The sequence below is a fragment of the Squalius cephalus genome (genome assembly GCF_949319135.1).
Source record: "Squalius cephalus genome assembly, chromosome: 21".
In the NCBI taxonomy this organism is placed as follows: domain Eukaryota; kingdom Metazoa; phylum Chordata; class Actinopteri; order Cypriniformes; family Leuciscidae; genus Squalius; species Squalius cephalus.
In genome coordinates this window covers 25,006,971-25,022,026 of record NC_137142.1, presented here as the reverse complement: position 1 = coordinate 25,022,026, position 15,056 = coordinate 25,006,971, and the positions used below count along the sequence as shown (strand labels likewise).

Sequence of the window (15,056 nt, the reverse complement as noted above, 5' to 3'; positions counted from 1 at the left end):
CCATTTGACGTTTATCCTATATACGTTTGTCCATTGTTCAATGAGGATCAATAATTTTGACCAAATCTATTGACAACTGTTCAATCAATAGGCATGCTTCATGTCTGATTTAAATGCATTTCTCAATTAACCTGAGCTCATTTCAGTTTAATACACTTAAGTGGAGAACTGGGTTTCTACAGGCCATGGGTGACAAGCAGGGTATTTGTACCAGGCCTGGCTTCGGCTCTAAGATTTAAGGTGGGTCAGACTCACTCGGATTCTTGAAGAAAAAGTCTGAAAAACATAAACTTCAATCAATATGGACTATTCATTTTGCAAATGAATGTCAAAATGATATAGTCGTAGTCATATAAACTAGAACACTTTAATGTGCTGTGTGGCACCAGATCAAAACCATCCTTTCCAGCAGTGTCTGGGAAGATGTAGAAAGTAAAGAAAGACATGCCAAATACTGCAGGACCAAATGGCACCAAATTAAACTTATTGATTGCTGACTGTGCTTATAAACGCCAAACAATACAGTGACTGGCAGTTTAAATTGCACTTCAAAGTATGCCGGTAATGAATGAAACTGTTAGTTGAGGAGGCCAAACGACTTAGCTATCCCATGGGCTGACACATTTCTCACATGTGGTGCATCTATGGTACATACACAGTGCTGCCAGACGTACAATAATTATCATATGTGTACGATGACTTTGACCTCTGTACGATCAATAATGAATAAATTCCCATGTTGTACGATAATTTCAGAATTTTGTGACAATTCAAATGATGGTCGTTGTAATCATTGGGTTTCTATACTCATTGATCTAGAAGCAGTGGATTCTACATCTATCGTCATGATTGTGAGGAGAACGAACGTGAATGTGGTGTTACACGTCTTCCATCTCATCTCAAATTGCGTCTTCTCGGCCAATCATCGAGGAGAATGACTCTCTCTCATGAGCACAAGTTAACATTCCTTTTGTATATTGTATACAAATTTGCATATCATAAACATGTCATCTCTGTATGTTTTGCAAGAAGAAGAAAAAATCCGTTCCTGCCGTGGCGCTTAGGTCAGTTGTTTCCAAGCTGAGGTCGATAGTTCAACAATAAAGTAGCCTAATTTGCAGGTTGTGTCAACAAGTTGTTGGTCTAGATAAATAGCTGTATTCTGTACGTTTGACTCGTGTACAATAATTTTGACCTTCTGGTACGATACTTGGACATTTGCAACACTGATGGTACATCTCTGCCAGTGTTTCATCGGTTTGTAAGGCTACTGCAAGGCTATTTGTCAGACAGCCACTGCCTGGAAGTTGATGCCATTGTTTGTATGCACTCTACATGTTCTAAATGGGGTAATGGCAGTGCAACTTCTGAAAAGTTTGAACTGAAACAATAATGAGAATAAAGTCACCTGATTCCAGGAAGTACGAAGAACAGCTTCCTCGTTTTTGCCATCTTCACTCATGAAAGGCAGCACAGAAACTGCATGTAGCATATATGAAAAGATGCATTTAAACAAACTGTTTAATGCTGTACACAAATATCATGCTACTAGAAATATAAAATATATATGAATAAAAAGAGATACAGATGGATCTACTTTTTTTTTTCTTATTCTCACTAACATTTAGAGTTAGACATTTAAGTCAAATAAAACGCTAACAATAAAAAGAACTGGCTAGGTTAGCTGATTACCTTAAAAGTCCATAGATATCGCAGTAAGTTCGTACTGCTGTTACAACAGGCGGATGCAACGAGTCCTGTTTTCCTGTAGGCCCTAATTCGAAAAAAGAAGAAAAAAAGAAAAGAAAAAAGTAACGCATTGAATTACTGTAAAATATGCTCCAATCACCTTTGTTTTCTTTACAACTTAAAAAAAAAAAAAGGTTTAGTTTGGCCTAGTTTTGGACAAAATGAGGATGAATAAATAATGACAGAAATCTCATTTTCAGGTGAACTATTTCTTTAACATGCCTTAATTAATTTACCTTTACTATTTCTGACCTACCAAAATAATATGTTCTTGTCTTAAACAACACTGAATCAGCATTATAATGCGGACTAGAAGAGAAAACAACAAAGAAAACAAATCACTTACGTCTTTGGCGCGCGTGCATTTGCGAATGCGGCTGCGCAGTAACGGCAGGATTGCGCATGCTCACGTCGCGTGAATACGAAACGCCTTTTCCCTCAAAACAAATTATCAACCAAGCTGTTCTCGTCGTTTGACTGCTACTAAGCTAAGTTAGCCAGTTTCCTTCATTTTGGTATTTGGCATTTAATGATTGAAAAATGAGCCTAGAATCTCTTTTCGAGCAAATTTTATTGACAGAGCAGCAGGTGTCGGAAAATATCAAACAGCTTCATGAAGGTAACGTTAACGCTGGGTACATGGGCAGGTTAACGGTTAATTTATTGAGATGAGCTCGCGAGTGTTTTTGAACAAATAAAATTCAACACAACAATATTTTAAAGTTATTTTACATTGAATATTAAAGTATTTTGTAAAAAATACGTTCGTAGAGTAAGAAAAAGTTAATAATGTTCGGTTCTTTGCTCATTCAGTTAAAGCTGCCATCAAGAGTGTACAGGACAAAATAAACTCCTCATGTGAAAAACTGGAGAAAGCACATCACGAACTGGACGATAAGGTTTGGACAATTATTACCCAGTGTTTAAAACACACACACACACACAATGGAAGATTAGAAAAGATACATTTCCCATGTAATTTTTTTCTTAAAGTGTTAACTTATCTGAATATATAGGCCTAAATTACATCTGATATAAATATTGCCACACAGCAGAGAATGTCCACTGTCGCTCACTTTAAAGTTTATCTGTGCAGAAAGCTGATATGCAGTATTAATATCCTTTGGCGCTGTGAAAAGACATTCTGTTTCATGATTAAAACACTTCATCTAATGGACAGGATACATTAAAATGGAGTGGATCAATTCAAAGCAGCACTGCAAAATCAATCTCGTTTCTTTCAGATTACATTAGTATTATTGTTGAAAAACCTTTAAAAATACAATTATCCTTGCAAACATGTGGCACACCGTTTGTTTGAAACCAATGTCAGACATAGTAAGTCAATGAGCAATTGAATCATTTGATTAAAGAGGTCACTCTTTTCATGAATATTGAGGTCAATACAGAATCAATAGGATTCTGAATGCAGATTTCTTCAGATGTCACCCATTAACTTTTTACATTTTAAAATTTATATTTAACATTTTCACAGTTTTTTAAATTCATCCGTTCTGCATTGTGGAAAGTTTAGAACATTTAAAATACCGACTCCTTGAATGACCTCAGTGATCCACCTAAGGTAGTGAATGTCATGAAAGACGTGTCTAATTTTCTGCGTAATATTATATTTGGTCAGACCAACGTGTGCCGTGTAATTACGAAGCATAATTTGCTTGCATTCTTTGAAGCCAGGTAGAGAGTAATTACCTGAAGGATCCTTGATGTCTTTCACAGTTGACTGAGCTGGTAAAAGGAGAGAAGCAGGGACTTGAATTCAAAAGGCAATGCTATGTCAATTACAGAATGACCTACAAATACAATGACATAAGCTTACCTTAACAAACAGCACTGAAGCCACTGATCCGTCAGATGAGCAACATTCTGTGCTGATGCAATGTCTTTGTGCAGCCAGTTATAAAACTTCACTGTTGTGAATACAAAGTTCATTTGAGGGACACTTTTCGGGACCATCTGAATAAGACACTGGTCAAATTCATGATTAATTTGTGACCATAGGCTCAGCTCCTGTCTGAAAACAAACTGCAGATGGTTTTGATGACAAAGCGACGAGATCAACTGGGAAGGAAGAAAGAGGAACTCCTGGAACTGCAGAGAGACCTCAAAGAAACCCTGGTACATACTTTCACATTGAAGAATATTTCTATTCCGTCTTTTTGGAAAGGCTATTGTCTCTTCATCACACACCCCATTAAAACACCACAAAGTTAAGCCTGAAACAATATTATTACTATATGAAGCTTGTAACCATCATGTGGACTGATAAAGAAAGACATCATTGGCCATTGAAGATTTCAGAGCCATGCATTATCCGTCATCTAATACAATGTACATGCTGAAGTGTTAAAAGTGCTTTTGTACTCTTTTTGTAATCTGCATAATAGTCTTTCCATTGTTTTAAAATTCAGGACAGACTGAAAAGAAAATTTTGTGAAGAAAGAGAGAAATTCCTGAAGGAGATGATAACTTTCAACAATAAATTCAACCTAATCAGCAACAGAAATGCTGTTTTTCACACCCAAACCTGCTCTAAGATCCAGAGTCTGGAGTTGGAAACTGAAACTCTACACAGAGGTAAATGTTTTATTGTTGAAAATCAGACAAAAGTATTTCATTCACTGCTCATCAATGCATTACAAACTAGCCTACTGTACATAAATCCAATCCGATCTTAATTAATCCAATAATGGTCGGCTCTGTAAGATTTTAATGTTTTTGAAAGTCTCTCATTTGATAAAAAATACAGTAAAAACTCTGTTATTGTGAAATATTATAATTTAAACAATTGAAAAAAAGTTGTTATTAAGCAGACATTACTCCAGTTTATCATTCTATCCTTTTTCACGGACAATGATGATGCATTTCCACAGTTATCAACATTGCAAATCTAGTAAAGTTTTTAATATTTTCATTTAAAAAATAAATAATACACATTTATTAAGCTATACTTTGTGTTATATTATCTTGGCAGTAAATTATAAAAATGACAAAATACAAATTAACGCTCCTGCAAGGGTGTTTCTAATACATCGGCTGAGGGAGTGATGGCAAATTTGACATCTTTCTCTCTTCTGAATGTTGTAATAAATCTCTATATTTTTCCCTCTTTTGTAAAGTCATGGAAACACTAATGCAGATTTTTTTTGCTTTTGCTTTTAGAGCAAATGTAAATAAATAAATTATATTTCCTGTCATCTCCCATTCACCACCATAGACGTTTACCCAACTATAATGACTTCGGTTACTGGGAACCCTGGAAATGTGAAAAGGGTCCAAATGTTGATTTGGTGTTCAAGAAACATTTCTTATTATGAGTGTTGCAAAAGTGCTGCTTAATATTTTTGCGGAATTAATGATTAAAATTTTAGGAGTCTTTGATGAATAGGAAGTTTAAAGTGCCCATATTATGGCTTTTGAAAGGTTCCTATTTTTGTTTTGGTAGTCCCCAACAACAGGTTTACATGCATGCAAGGACAAAAAACACTTTCATTGTCTATAATATGCATTTATTTTTACCTTATTTGCTCAACGACTCCCAAAGATTCGCTCAACGATTAATTTTTCCCAAACCCCTCCTTTGCGTGTTGCTAATCTGCAGTGATTGGTCAGATGACCCAGTCAGTTGTGATTGATATACTGCATGCAGAGCTTGTCGGAAACGGAATGCCCATCACCATTACTGGATTACGGCTTGTCAAGTGTTGAACATTTTATACAGTGTAAGAACAGACATGGCATCAATTTTGCCTTAACAATTCGAGCCAGAGTCCGACGAGGAAACGAGTTGCTGATGAACAAGAAAGTTAATCGCAAACACAACTGGAGCAGTACCCCTTTCTCAATGGTAGGTGTCAATGTAGTTTATAACACTTCAGGCCAATGAAACATGCAGTATCAGAGTAAGAATGTCTGATAAGCAGGGTTGGGGAGTAACGGAATACGTGTAACGGCGTTATGTAATCAGGATACAAAAATCCAGTAACTGTAATCCGTTACAGTTACGTCAAAAAACGTAGTAATCAGATTATAGTTACATTTTGAAAAAAGGGGGAATACTTTCAGGATTACAATGGTTTCATTTAAAACTATATAAATAATTATTTTGGCATAATAACACATATTAAGCGCTGCTTGATTATACAGTAGTTCCTGGTTCTGTTGCCAGTAATGACTCACGTGTGCCACGCGCTGGTGCATGTGCAAATAACAGCTGTCTACAATCTCCTCAGATGCAGATTGAATTACTGCTGCTAAACGACGCTGCCTGCAGGTAAAATCGCTTTTAATTCATGGAAATTCCGCTGCTATTTTGTAGAAATTCGGAGGGTAGCTTTTTTAGTACCCAAAATGTCCTTTCTTAATCTTTTCTCACGTAACGCGATGTTCGCTGTCTAGGTAACATAGGGGAACTCCCACTGCCAACGCCACAAGTTCAGTCAGGCAAATTAAGAAAGATCACGGCTTTAGTCAACATGTAGGCTTATTTTAAAATAAACTTATATGTAGATTGTGTAAAAAAAAATTAAATGTGTTTTTATTTTTAAGTTAAAAATTTGTTAAAAATAAAAGAAAATAATCTGTAATACCATACATTAGCCACTAGATGTCTGTATAGCCCTTTACATAAATATATATTCAGGCCTGTGTTAATGTGTTAAGGCCAAATTCTTTATAAATAAAAGTTTTTTTTTTTGTTTTTTTTTTTTCTTTATTTATATTCGTGACCTTGAAGTAATCCAAAAGTAATCAGTTACATTACTTTCATATTATAGTACTTGGATTACGTTACTGAATACTTTTTTTATGAAGTAATTTGTAACTGTAACGGAATACATTTTTAAAGTAACCCTCCCAACCCTGCTGATAAGTGACGTGCTGTAATCTGATTAATCTTGCTGTCTGTCGCCATTTGTTAGTTCAGTGTAACGCGTCACAGACAAATTAATTGCCGAATTTATTTAGGTTCACATGTGGGAACTGTATCAAAATGCCAAGCGAGGCTGAAAATCTTTGTTACAAGGAAGTACGACAGGTTGTGTATTGTTTCTGCAATACTTGTGCTTTTGACACTTAGTACATGTAATGACCCATCCTTCAATAACAACTAGCTACTGTAGCGAATCCACCGTTGAACTCATTTAGGTTGAAGAAGCAGTCATCAGTAAAATGACGGGAACACAGCACAAGGTTCGGGTTATACTGCTGTGGTATCGTTGTAAAGATAACCTTTAACCACTGATTCTTCACATGCTCGTCCTTGGGCAGTGGAAAAAAAATGGCTTTACCTTCACATTGTAGAGCACAGCGTCTTCTCGGCATGATGCTATCCAGTATCCACAGGAATCAGCTGCAGTGTTTGAGGGGGTTCAAGTTTTCCCTGGTTTCTGCGTGCGCAATAAGTGAGCGGGCAATATGCTAATGTTTCGTCTTGACGTCACAACGAAACGGCTTAGGATTCATTTAAAAAACGATTAATTTAATTGACTCAGAGTCGACTCTTACTTTTGAGAGACAATAACTATACGGTGCATTTTCAGATTTAAAACTTTGCAGGATGTTTTCATTCACTTAGAGCTGCAGTATGTTACACACTACATGAAAGGTCATTTTCAAAAATCCATAATAGAAGCACGAAGAATAGTATTCGTTTGAAATAGAAATCATTTGTAACATTAATTATAAATGTTTTTAGTGCACTTATAATCGATTTAATGTGTCCTTGCTGAATTAAAGTATTCATTTCTTTCAATCTTCCAAAAAAATCTTGCTGACCCCAATCTTTTGAACTGTAGTGTACCTCATGCCAAAGAGTCCATGGTCTCTGAAGCAAATTTTATTGGTCTGTGCTAGCTTTATATTCTTGAGCATTTTATTTTTTATTTTTATTTTTTAATAAAGTCAAACTAGACATTGTTTTAGTCAAAATGGCTATTAAGAATCATATATAGGTTTTCATTAACTAAACATTTTTATTTTGTACTTTAATTTTAAGTTTTGAAAATATGCTTTACACTGTTAATTCACTAACCATCAAATCAATTACCACACAAGATTTAGCAAACTATTTGAGCCAAAATTAGTGTTAATGAGCACTGAATGACTCTCAAGCTTTTGTCGACATGCTGTAGGCATGAAGTACACTAATAGATACAAAGATACACAAAGTATCATTGAAGAAGTTATTGCTTTTCAAAGGTCTCTTTGTTGTAGTCTGATTGCTTGCCAGCAGGTTACTTGAGTTATCACCTTTGCTGTTCCTCAGAGATTGACTTGCTGAAGCAAAATAACACTTTGCTGAGTTCCATGGAGGCAGAGAAGAGATCACTAGACGCTGAGCTCCAGGATATAAAATCACAGCTTACAGGTGAAACAAGGCTCTGCTAACTTTTGTACTTTCTCTGACATAGTTTAAAAGTATCCATGTGTCAACAAGGCCTCACTCCCTAGTTTTCTGTTCTTCTGCAGATATAGAGAGAGATCTGAAGGAAGCAGTGGTTTTGACAGAGATTTTGAAGACAGAGAGGCTCACGGTCCGTCAGAAACCTTTGACGGACAGCAACTGTATCAGGCAAGAAAGTTAAGACATATCATAATGTTAAAGACCTATCGTAATGTTAGTGTGTCTTCATCTACCCAGAGAAACATGATCCATGAGGAGCGTGAGCAAAGAATGCTGAATTTCCCTTCATCCATCTTTAACATCGTCCTCCTCCTGTCACTTCACCATGTGTAAATAATGCAGCATTAGATCCATCCTATTAATTAGGTCTTTGATATGTTGCTTACTATGTCCGGTCCAGAGTTTGATAAACACTACCCCTTCAGATCAACGCCCCACTAGGAAGTGATGATGGAAAGGGGATCGATAGCTGTCCTGTCTCAGGAAGAAAGCTCCTCCACTGGGGTGTGTAAATCATATGTGGGGGTAGTGTGGAGCAAATCTTCCTCGTTAATAGGAAAGACTGTATAAGGCCTCAGGATGTGCTGAGGACGAGGCTTTTAGGACAGCGCTGCTAAGCTCAGGATATGTTCATTCCTCTCCTATGTAGTCATGAATCACTCTTAAACACATGCCCCCATCGTGCAGAGGGCAGTTTTTCCCTTGTATTGATCATCCGACATTGAACACGTCAGTTGAAATTAACAGTGTCTATTTAAGTGGAAGTTATGTCGAGAAAGACTCCATTAGCATTCCAAACTTTACTACATGGCAGGGTTGAAGTGAGTTATTTTGCACATGTAAAGATGTTTCAGGTTTCATGTGTTTTATCAGGCACTTTGGGTTAATTCAAGACTTTTTTAAACCAGTTGGTTTCCAGTAGCATTTAGTGAGCTTATTCACATTCCTCATTATAATGTTTTGGGATGCAAGTTACACCAAACCATTATAATAAAATTTTCTTGTTCATATAGTGCATTTGTTTACCGATTGTTCTAAACTGTGTTCGTAAATCCTTAAATCTCTTTGAAAAGTGTGCATTAAAATTAATTTGTTGATTTGCCTTAACTGGTTATATCCTGGAAACCCATTCAGCCCGAACAAAAAACACTGCATTTCAAAGAGATTTACTTCTTTTTCCAAAGCAACATTTAGTCTAAAGTAGTAATGTAATATAGCCTAGAAATCTAGACGCACCCTAGCGGCAGCAAAATTTATTTTGCAGCCAGGGTAGTCTAGCAACTCTCCGTTGACTTTCGGAGCTGTAAAAACCTAAATTGGGTCAGGCCAATCACATCGTGTATAGAGTAGGCGGGGCGGGCTTAACATAATGACGACAGAGTTGCGACGGTTCCCTGCTACTTGAAAACAAAGAAGAGTTGCTGCTGGCGAACAGTCTTTCGAATTGGCTTTGGCCGCGACTCTGGAGGACTTGGAGTTAAGTTTTTCTTTGAGAAAAGATCAAAGAACGGCACTTAAGTCATTCTTAAAAAAGGAAGATGTGTTCGTAGTTTTGCCGTACAGATTCAAAAGTTGAATCCATCAACTAACGTTAGCTCCGCTGTTGGGAAAACGCTCTGGTTGGTTGAAGCGCTGTCCTATTGCGTGCAGAGGGAATTTGAAAGACAGCCGTTTATCCTGCCCCTCGGATTGATCCGTGTCTATGGTGAGTTGCCAGACCTAACATCTTGATGTAGGTCTGGCTTGCCAGGCTAAATGTAATAATGTCTTTATATGAAAATCAAACATATTCAGTTCTAATTAGTAAGTGATTTATACTATACAGACAGGATTTTTGGATTTCCAAGGCTGTTGTGTTCACATACAGTGTGGAAATTCTTTGCCCCTAAAGGTGCTGTAAGCGATGACTTGTAAATGCTGTTGATATTTGAAATCACCAAAACAAACATGGCCTTACCCAAGGATCACACCCCTATCTTGATGCCTTCGTCCCCACATTATGCAGCGACTATGGCGGAATCTGCTGTGCCTGTCGCCCGAGGGTATGATGTCATCAATAAGGGAAAGTAATTTGTGTCACTATGATAATTCAGGTTGAATGTCTAATTGTTATTTAGCTCCTCTACTCCTTTTGAAGTCATCCCTTCCATCCCAAAAAACAAAAAAACGTTTTCATGAAAAGCTCCCTACATAACATGATAGTCCAAGTAACTAATATATTACAAATGTGACAAGATTAAGGGGTTATAGCGGTCACTAAAAGAGAAACCAAAAGATAAAACATATATTAGGAGCATGTTATCTCACTTTTCGGACACACTTTGGGAGCCGTTGCTTGAAACGGGTGGTGGAGGATGTTTAGAGATTTCAGGCTTATAATAATAATAATAATAATGCAAATGAACAAACAAGTAAAGTTGACACATGAGTATATTCAAGCAAAAGACAGCATATCTTGGTTCTGTGAAACACAGCAAAGCTAACGTTGCTCGTGTATCGAGAAGAAATAAAGCAACCTCAGCATCAGTTTCAGGCCTTCCCGCTCCTTAAGATCTTTGCAGCGCTGGAATGCTTCTCTGATATTAACGCGTAAGACTCTTGCCTGATCATAATAACCCTTCTTTTTAAAGTTGTATTCCTCTGGCCTTTTCCTCTTTTGTATTTTCTCGGCCATCTCTCTCTTTCTGTAGTAGTTCTGCTAATGTCTGTCTTGTGAACTGAGCTCTCTTTCCTCCCCATCATGAGTGTATACACCCCTTACTGCTGATTGGCTAAAAGTGTGTTTTGGTGTTTGGTTCAAACCACTTTTCAACAGTGTTTTTCAAAAATCGCTTACTGCTCCTTTAAGGCTTGTTTTTCTCCTTATGTTGTAGCTGTAGCCTGATGAAGGAAGAGCAAAGTTGCATACCATTCACAGGGTTTCAGGCTGCGACCATTTTTTGAGAATGTGCGAGTTAAAATTTGATGTGGTCGCATTTGTGCGAGTGCATGGTTATGTAGTCTACTAAGTTAAATTCACGCATGAATTTTCCTGCATTGAACTTGTTTTAGTGCCCGCCAAAGTGAATTTTTGTCCCGCCAAAGTCTTATTTGATCGGTGAGTAATGTAGAAGAACTGCGCGCTTGTGACAGGGTGCATGTTTAACTGAGAGAGAGAGAGAGAGAGAGAGAGAGAGAGAGAGAGAGAGAGAGAGTGTAGCCAGGCGAAAGTGTAAACAAGACTTCACCGTCTTGCTCTCTCTCCCTCGCACATATTAATCAAAATAAATCGACACGGTGGTAAAACGTGTTTTTTTTTTTTTCTGAATTACCGCTGGGTGTGAATTGTGCTAAATAAGTTGCCTTATCTTCTCTGAAAAGCGTTCCAGACATTCAACTGACATAAAACAACACTTTAATTAAACGAAAAAAACTACAGGTATGCAGTGATGAAATGTTTTCTGTGTTGACAGAAATCTTGGATGTCCATGTCCTAACTGCTGGGATAATCACACAACGTGCATGACACGTCCAATTCGCGAACTAATGACTCCTTTGAACCGATTAATTTTAATGAATGGTTAAAACAACTGATCTTTCCAACAGTGAACTCGGGAGACGTCTGAATCGGTGTATAACTAATCAGTAACACTTTACAATAAGGTTCTATTTATTACATAAATTACATAAAAAGTACAGTTTGCTTACTCAAGCTTAAGCTTTAAAATAAATAAAACCACTTTTTTTTTTTTTTTATAAGCATATGACTACATTTTTCCACACATTGCTATCAAGAATCGATAAGAGAATCGTTAAAGAATCCGATCGATAAGCAGAATCGTCAGTGGCATTGATACTGATAAAATCTTATCAATCCCCATGTCAATGTGAAGACAGTAAAATTATAATCAAACATTAAAGAACATAGGCCTACATGTTTTTTTTTTTTAAAAATTTGAGAGTTAAAAGATTAAAACATTTTGCTAACATGAGGTCTTGTGTCACTGTCAGTCTTTTTACATCAGTGCAAAACTAGGGTATGCAGATTAAGACCACTATTCATCAGCATGCATTGATTAATCCCATGGCATGTAGCAAAAAAAAAAAAAAAAAAGGTGCTGGTGAGACTGAGAAAGTTGGTAGCACCGGTGCAACCAGTGGAAAAGTTAGTCTGGAGCCCTGATTCATGTCATTTATGCGATTATATTCTCTCAAGTCAGTGGATAGGTGCTTATTCAAGGCAAGCATTTGTTTGACATGACATGACAAGACATTCTACTAACTAGAAGTAACTTTGCAGCTACATGTCAACTAACTGTCATTAGAGGATTAGTAGACTGTATGCTTAACATTTGCTAACACTTTATTTTGATGCTCCTCCAACAGACATTCTACTGACTATAAGTAAATTAATTTATGTCGCCGATGTGGAGTTAACTATCTAAGTCATTAGATAGATTAGCATATTCTGCGACAGTTAGGATGCGACAGTTTGAGTAGACTACAAATGTGCTCAACTACAACAACTCTTCCTCTTCTCAACATGGACCGTGTTCCCGGGGGTGGGGTTTATGTCAATTTTAGGGTTGGTGATGGCACTAACCCGGGAGGAATGCCGTGTAGTCCCTACCAGCCGTTTGTTGTAGTCCTTCATTTTTTTTTTTTTTTTTAAAAGCAAATATCTTCCTTTGCTTTGAGCTTTGAGCGTTGTAACTTTGCAGATGTTGTTTATGCTCAAACAGCAACATTACACACTAACCAAAAGTGAAATCATAATCAACCACCCTTTTAATTCACAACTAAGTTTTTTCCATGGTTCTGCAGTTTCAGCTGCAGCTCTTTTGAATATCGGTGTAGAAAACACAATTTCACATTTCACTAAGTGCATTCAAGAGTAGTGGTCGACCGATATGGGATTTTTAATGGCCGATGCCGATGCCGATATTGAGAAAGCAATCTGGCCGATTGGCCGATATGAGGCCGATACAATACATGTGAATACAGTAAATGAGAGACATAAAGAATATTGGTGAAACTAAATGAACATTTATTGTACATACTATTTATGCAAAATTATTTTTGCAATAAAAAATATTTACTAAGAAATTAAAATGTAAACAAAAAGGTAAGGTAACACTTCAATAAATAAAGTTTTAGTGCAACTTCTTGTCTGCTTTAATATTTACAGTCATTTTTTCAGTCACATAAATAATTATTACAGCTGCTTACTGCTGGTTACAAATAACATTTATAATTAATGAACCAATCTAAACAATATTCATAAATTAATGACAAAATAGTATGTGAAATTACATACATTTTATGTACAATACAAAATATAAATCTCACATAGTTTATTTACACTATTTACTTTAAAATAGTTTACATAGTTTTAAATATACTTGTTTTACTTCAAGTATATTTAAATAATAATGATTTATGTGTTTAGTTTTGCTTGTTTGTTTCTTTAAAACGTTGCAAGCCGTCACATGTAGCCTATTTGCATGACATACATGAACATATGAAAATGTATACTACACACGATATTACGCCAATCATGGATAAATAAATACAGTAGATAGTGAATAACATTTTCAAGGATTTATTTTCAAACGTAATATTATTACATAGTGTTCTCCTCTCATCCACCTCACGCGACCAACTGATCTGTAATGCACGCGACCCAGCTTTTCTGTGCACGCGAGTCCGTTGGAAAACAGCGTCTAGTTTAAATGTAACCCGAGAACAACGCGCGTATCTGAGGAACAGCCAGTCACAGGATTTTTGACTGTTTGTGAGGTAAAATGTTTTCAGTTTTGTTTGAATTCGTTTATATCACATCTGTGACCCCCACTGGAGCTACCGCTGGGCTGCGGATCTGACATATCACGGTACTGTTTGAACAGACTCTGCTGCACGCCGGAGTGTTTTTGTGTGTAACACAATGTAGCGTCAGGTTAGAAAGCGAATGCGAATGGTCATTTACTGTGTCTGTCAGATGTCTGCTTCACTTCTGAGTGGCTTGTCTTACGGTGCTGGGTGGAGCAGAGCGAGTGTATTCAGTTCATTCACGCTCGCTCTGTTCGCGTCAGTGGAAAAAAGCGCTAATGCACAGTCACAAACTGTTTTGAAATATATCGGCCAAACAGAAAGATTTATCGGCCGATGCCGATATCTAAAAAATTCCAAATATCGGCCGATATATCGGCCTCGGCGATATATCGGTCGACCACTATTCAAGAGCATTTTTTCTGTTCTTTTATCTCTCTCAATACAGTATAAAGTATTAAGTCTTGCTTGTAGGATTGAACAAGATTAAAGATTTACATTAAATTAAACTAATTTTTAAATTAAATGAAAGATTTGAAGATTACAAAGACATTAAAATAGCTAGTGTCATTTTAAGATTGTATTATTTCGCTTTGGGCATCATGATCTGCTCTTCCTGCATGAATGTGTCTGTGTGTGCCATTTAGACTCAAGAAAGAGCTGGAGTTATATAAAGAAGAAGAGCTTGAGCTTCTGCGAGAGACCCTCAGCTCTGAGATTCAATCCCTGCGACTGGTAACTATGTACTTTCCAAACACAATGATAGAAAAAATGGTCTTTCTCATTGACGCTGCTAATGCAATATCCTTATATACCCAAAGCTAAGGCACCAAGGAAGCATTTTAAGCGCTTTAATCTGAAAAATGTAGTCTCTTTTTTTTTTCTTTGCAGAAGTTAGCACAGAAGGGCATTTTGTGTTGATGCTGGGGACTTCAGTCAGACTTCAACGTATTCTTGAAAAACCCTGTTTCGTAGGCTTATATCTGTCATTTTGATTGTCTTTTTTATAGTGACCGTTTTGTTTTGCCTGGGAATGATTTAATTTTGTTGGACACAGACTTCATATACAGTGTAACCA

General features: G+C 36.7%; 2 protein-coding genes across 2 annotated transcripts in view; one reads left to right on the top strand and one right to left on the bottom strand.

Annotated features, from left to right (window-relative positions):
• Positions 1–2,158, bottom strand: part of gfra1a (gdnf family receptor alpha 1a) — a gene marked incomplete at its 3' end in the record, with an annotated part of 80,163 nt that extends 78,005 nt beyond the window's left edge. Inside the window, exon 1 of the mRNA XM_079854775.1 lies at positions 2,096–2,158. Coding sequence (XP_079710901.1) covers positions 2,096–2,153 — 58 coding nt within the window. The 5' untranslated portion in view covers positions 2,154–2,158. The remainder of the gene's footprint in view (positions 1–2,095) is intronic.
• Positions 2,159–2,274: 116 nt separating this feature from the next.
• On the top strand, positions 2,275–14,991 carry LOC307148869 (coiled-coil domain-containing protein 172-like). Its single transcript, XM_079854777.1, has 8 exons — positions 2,275–2,368; positions 2,563–2,648; positions 3,769–3,885; positions 4,179–4,344; positions 8,033–8,134; positions 8,236–8,338; positions 14,626–14,713; positions 14,870–14,991. The coding sequence occupies exons 1-8, from the start codon at positions 2,290–2,292 to the stop codon at positions 14,897–14,899; spliced, it is 771 nt and encodes a 256-aa protein (XP_079710903.1). The 5' UTR covers positions 2,275–2,289; the 3' UTR covers positions 14,900–14,991.
• The last annotated feature ends 65 nt before the right edge of the window (positions 14,992–15,056 follow it).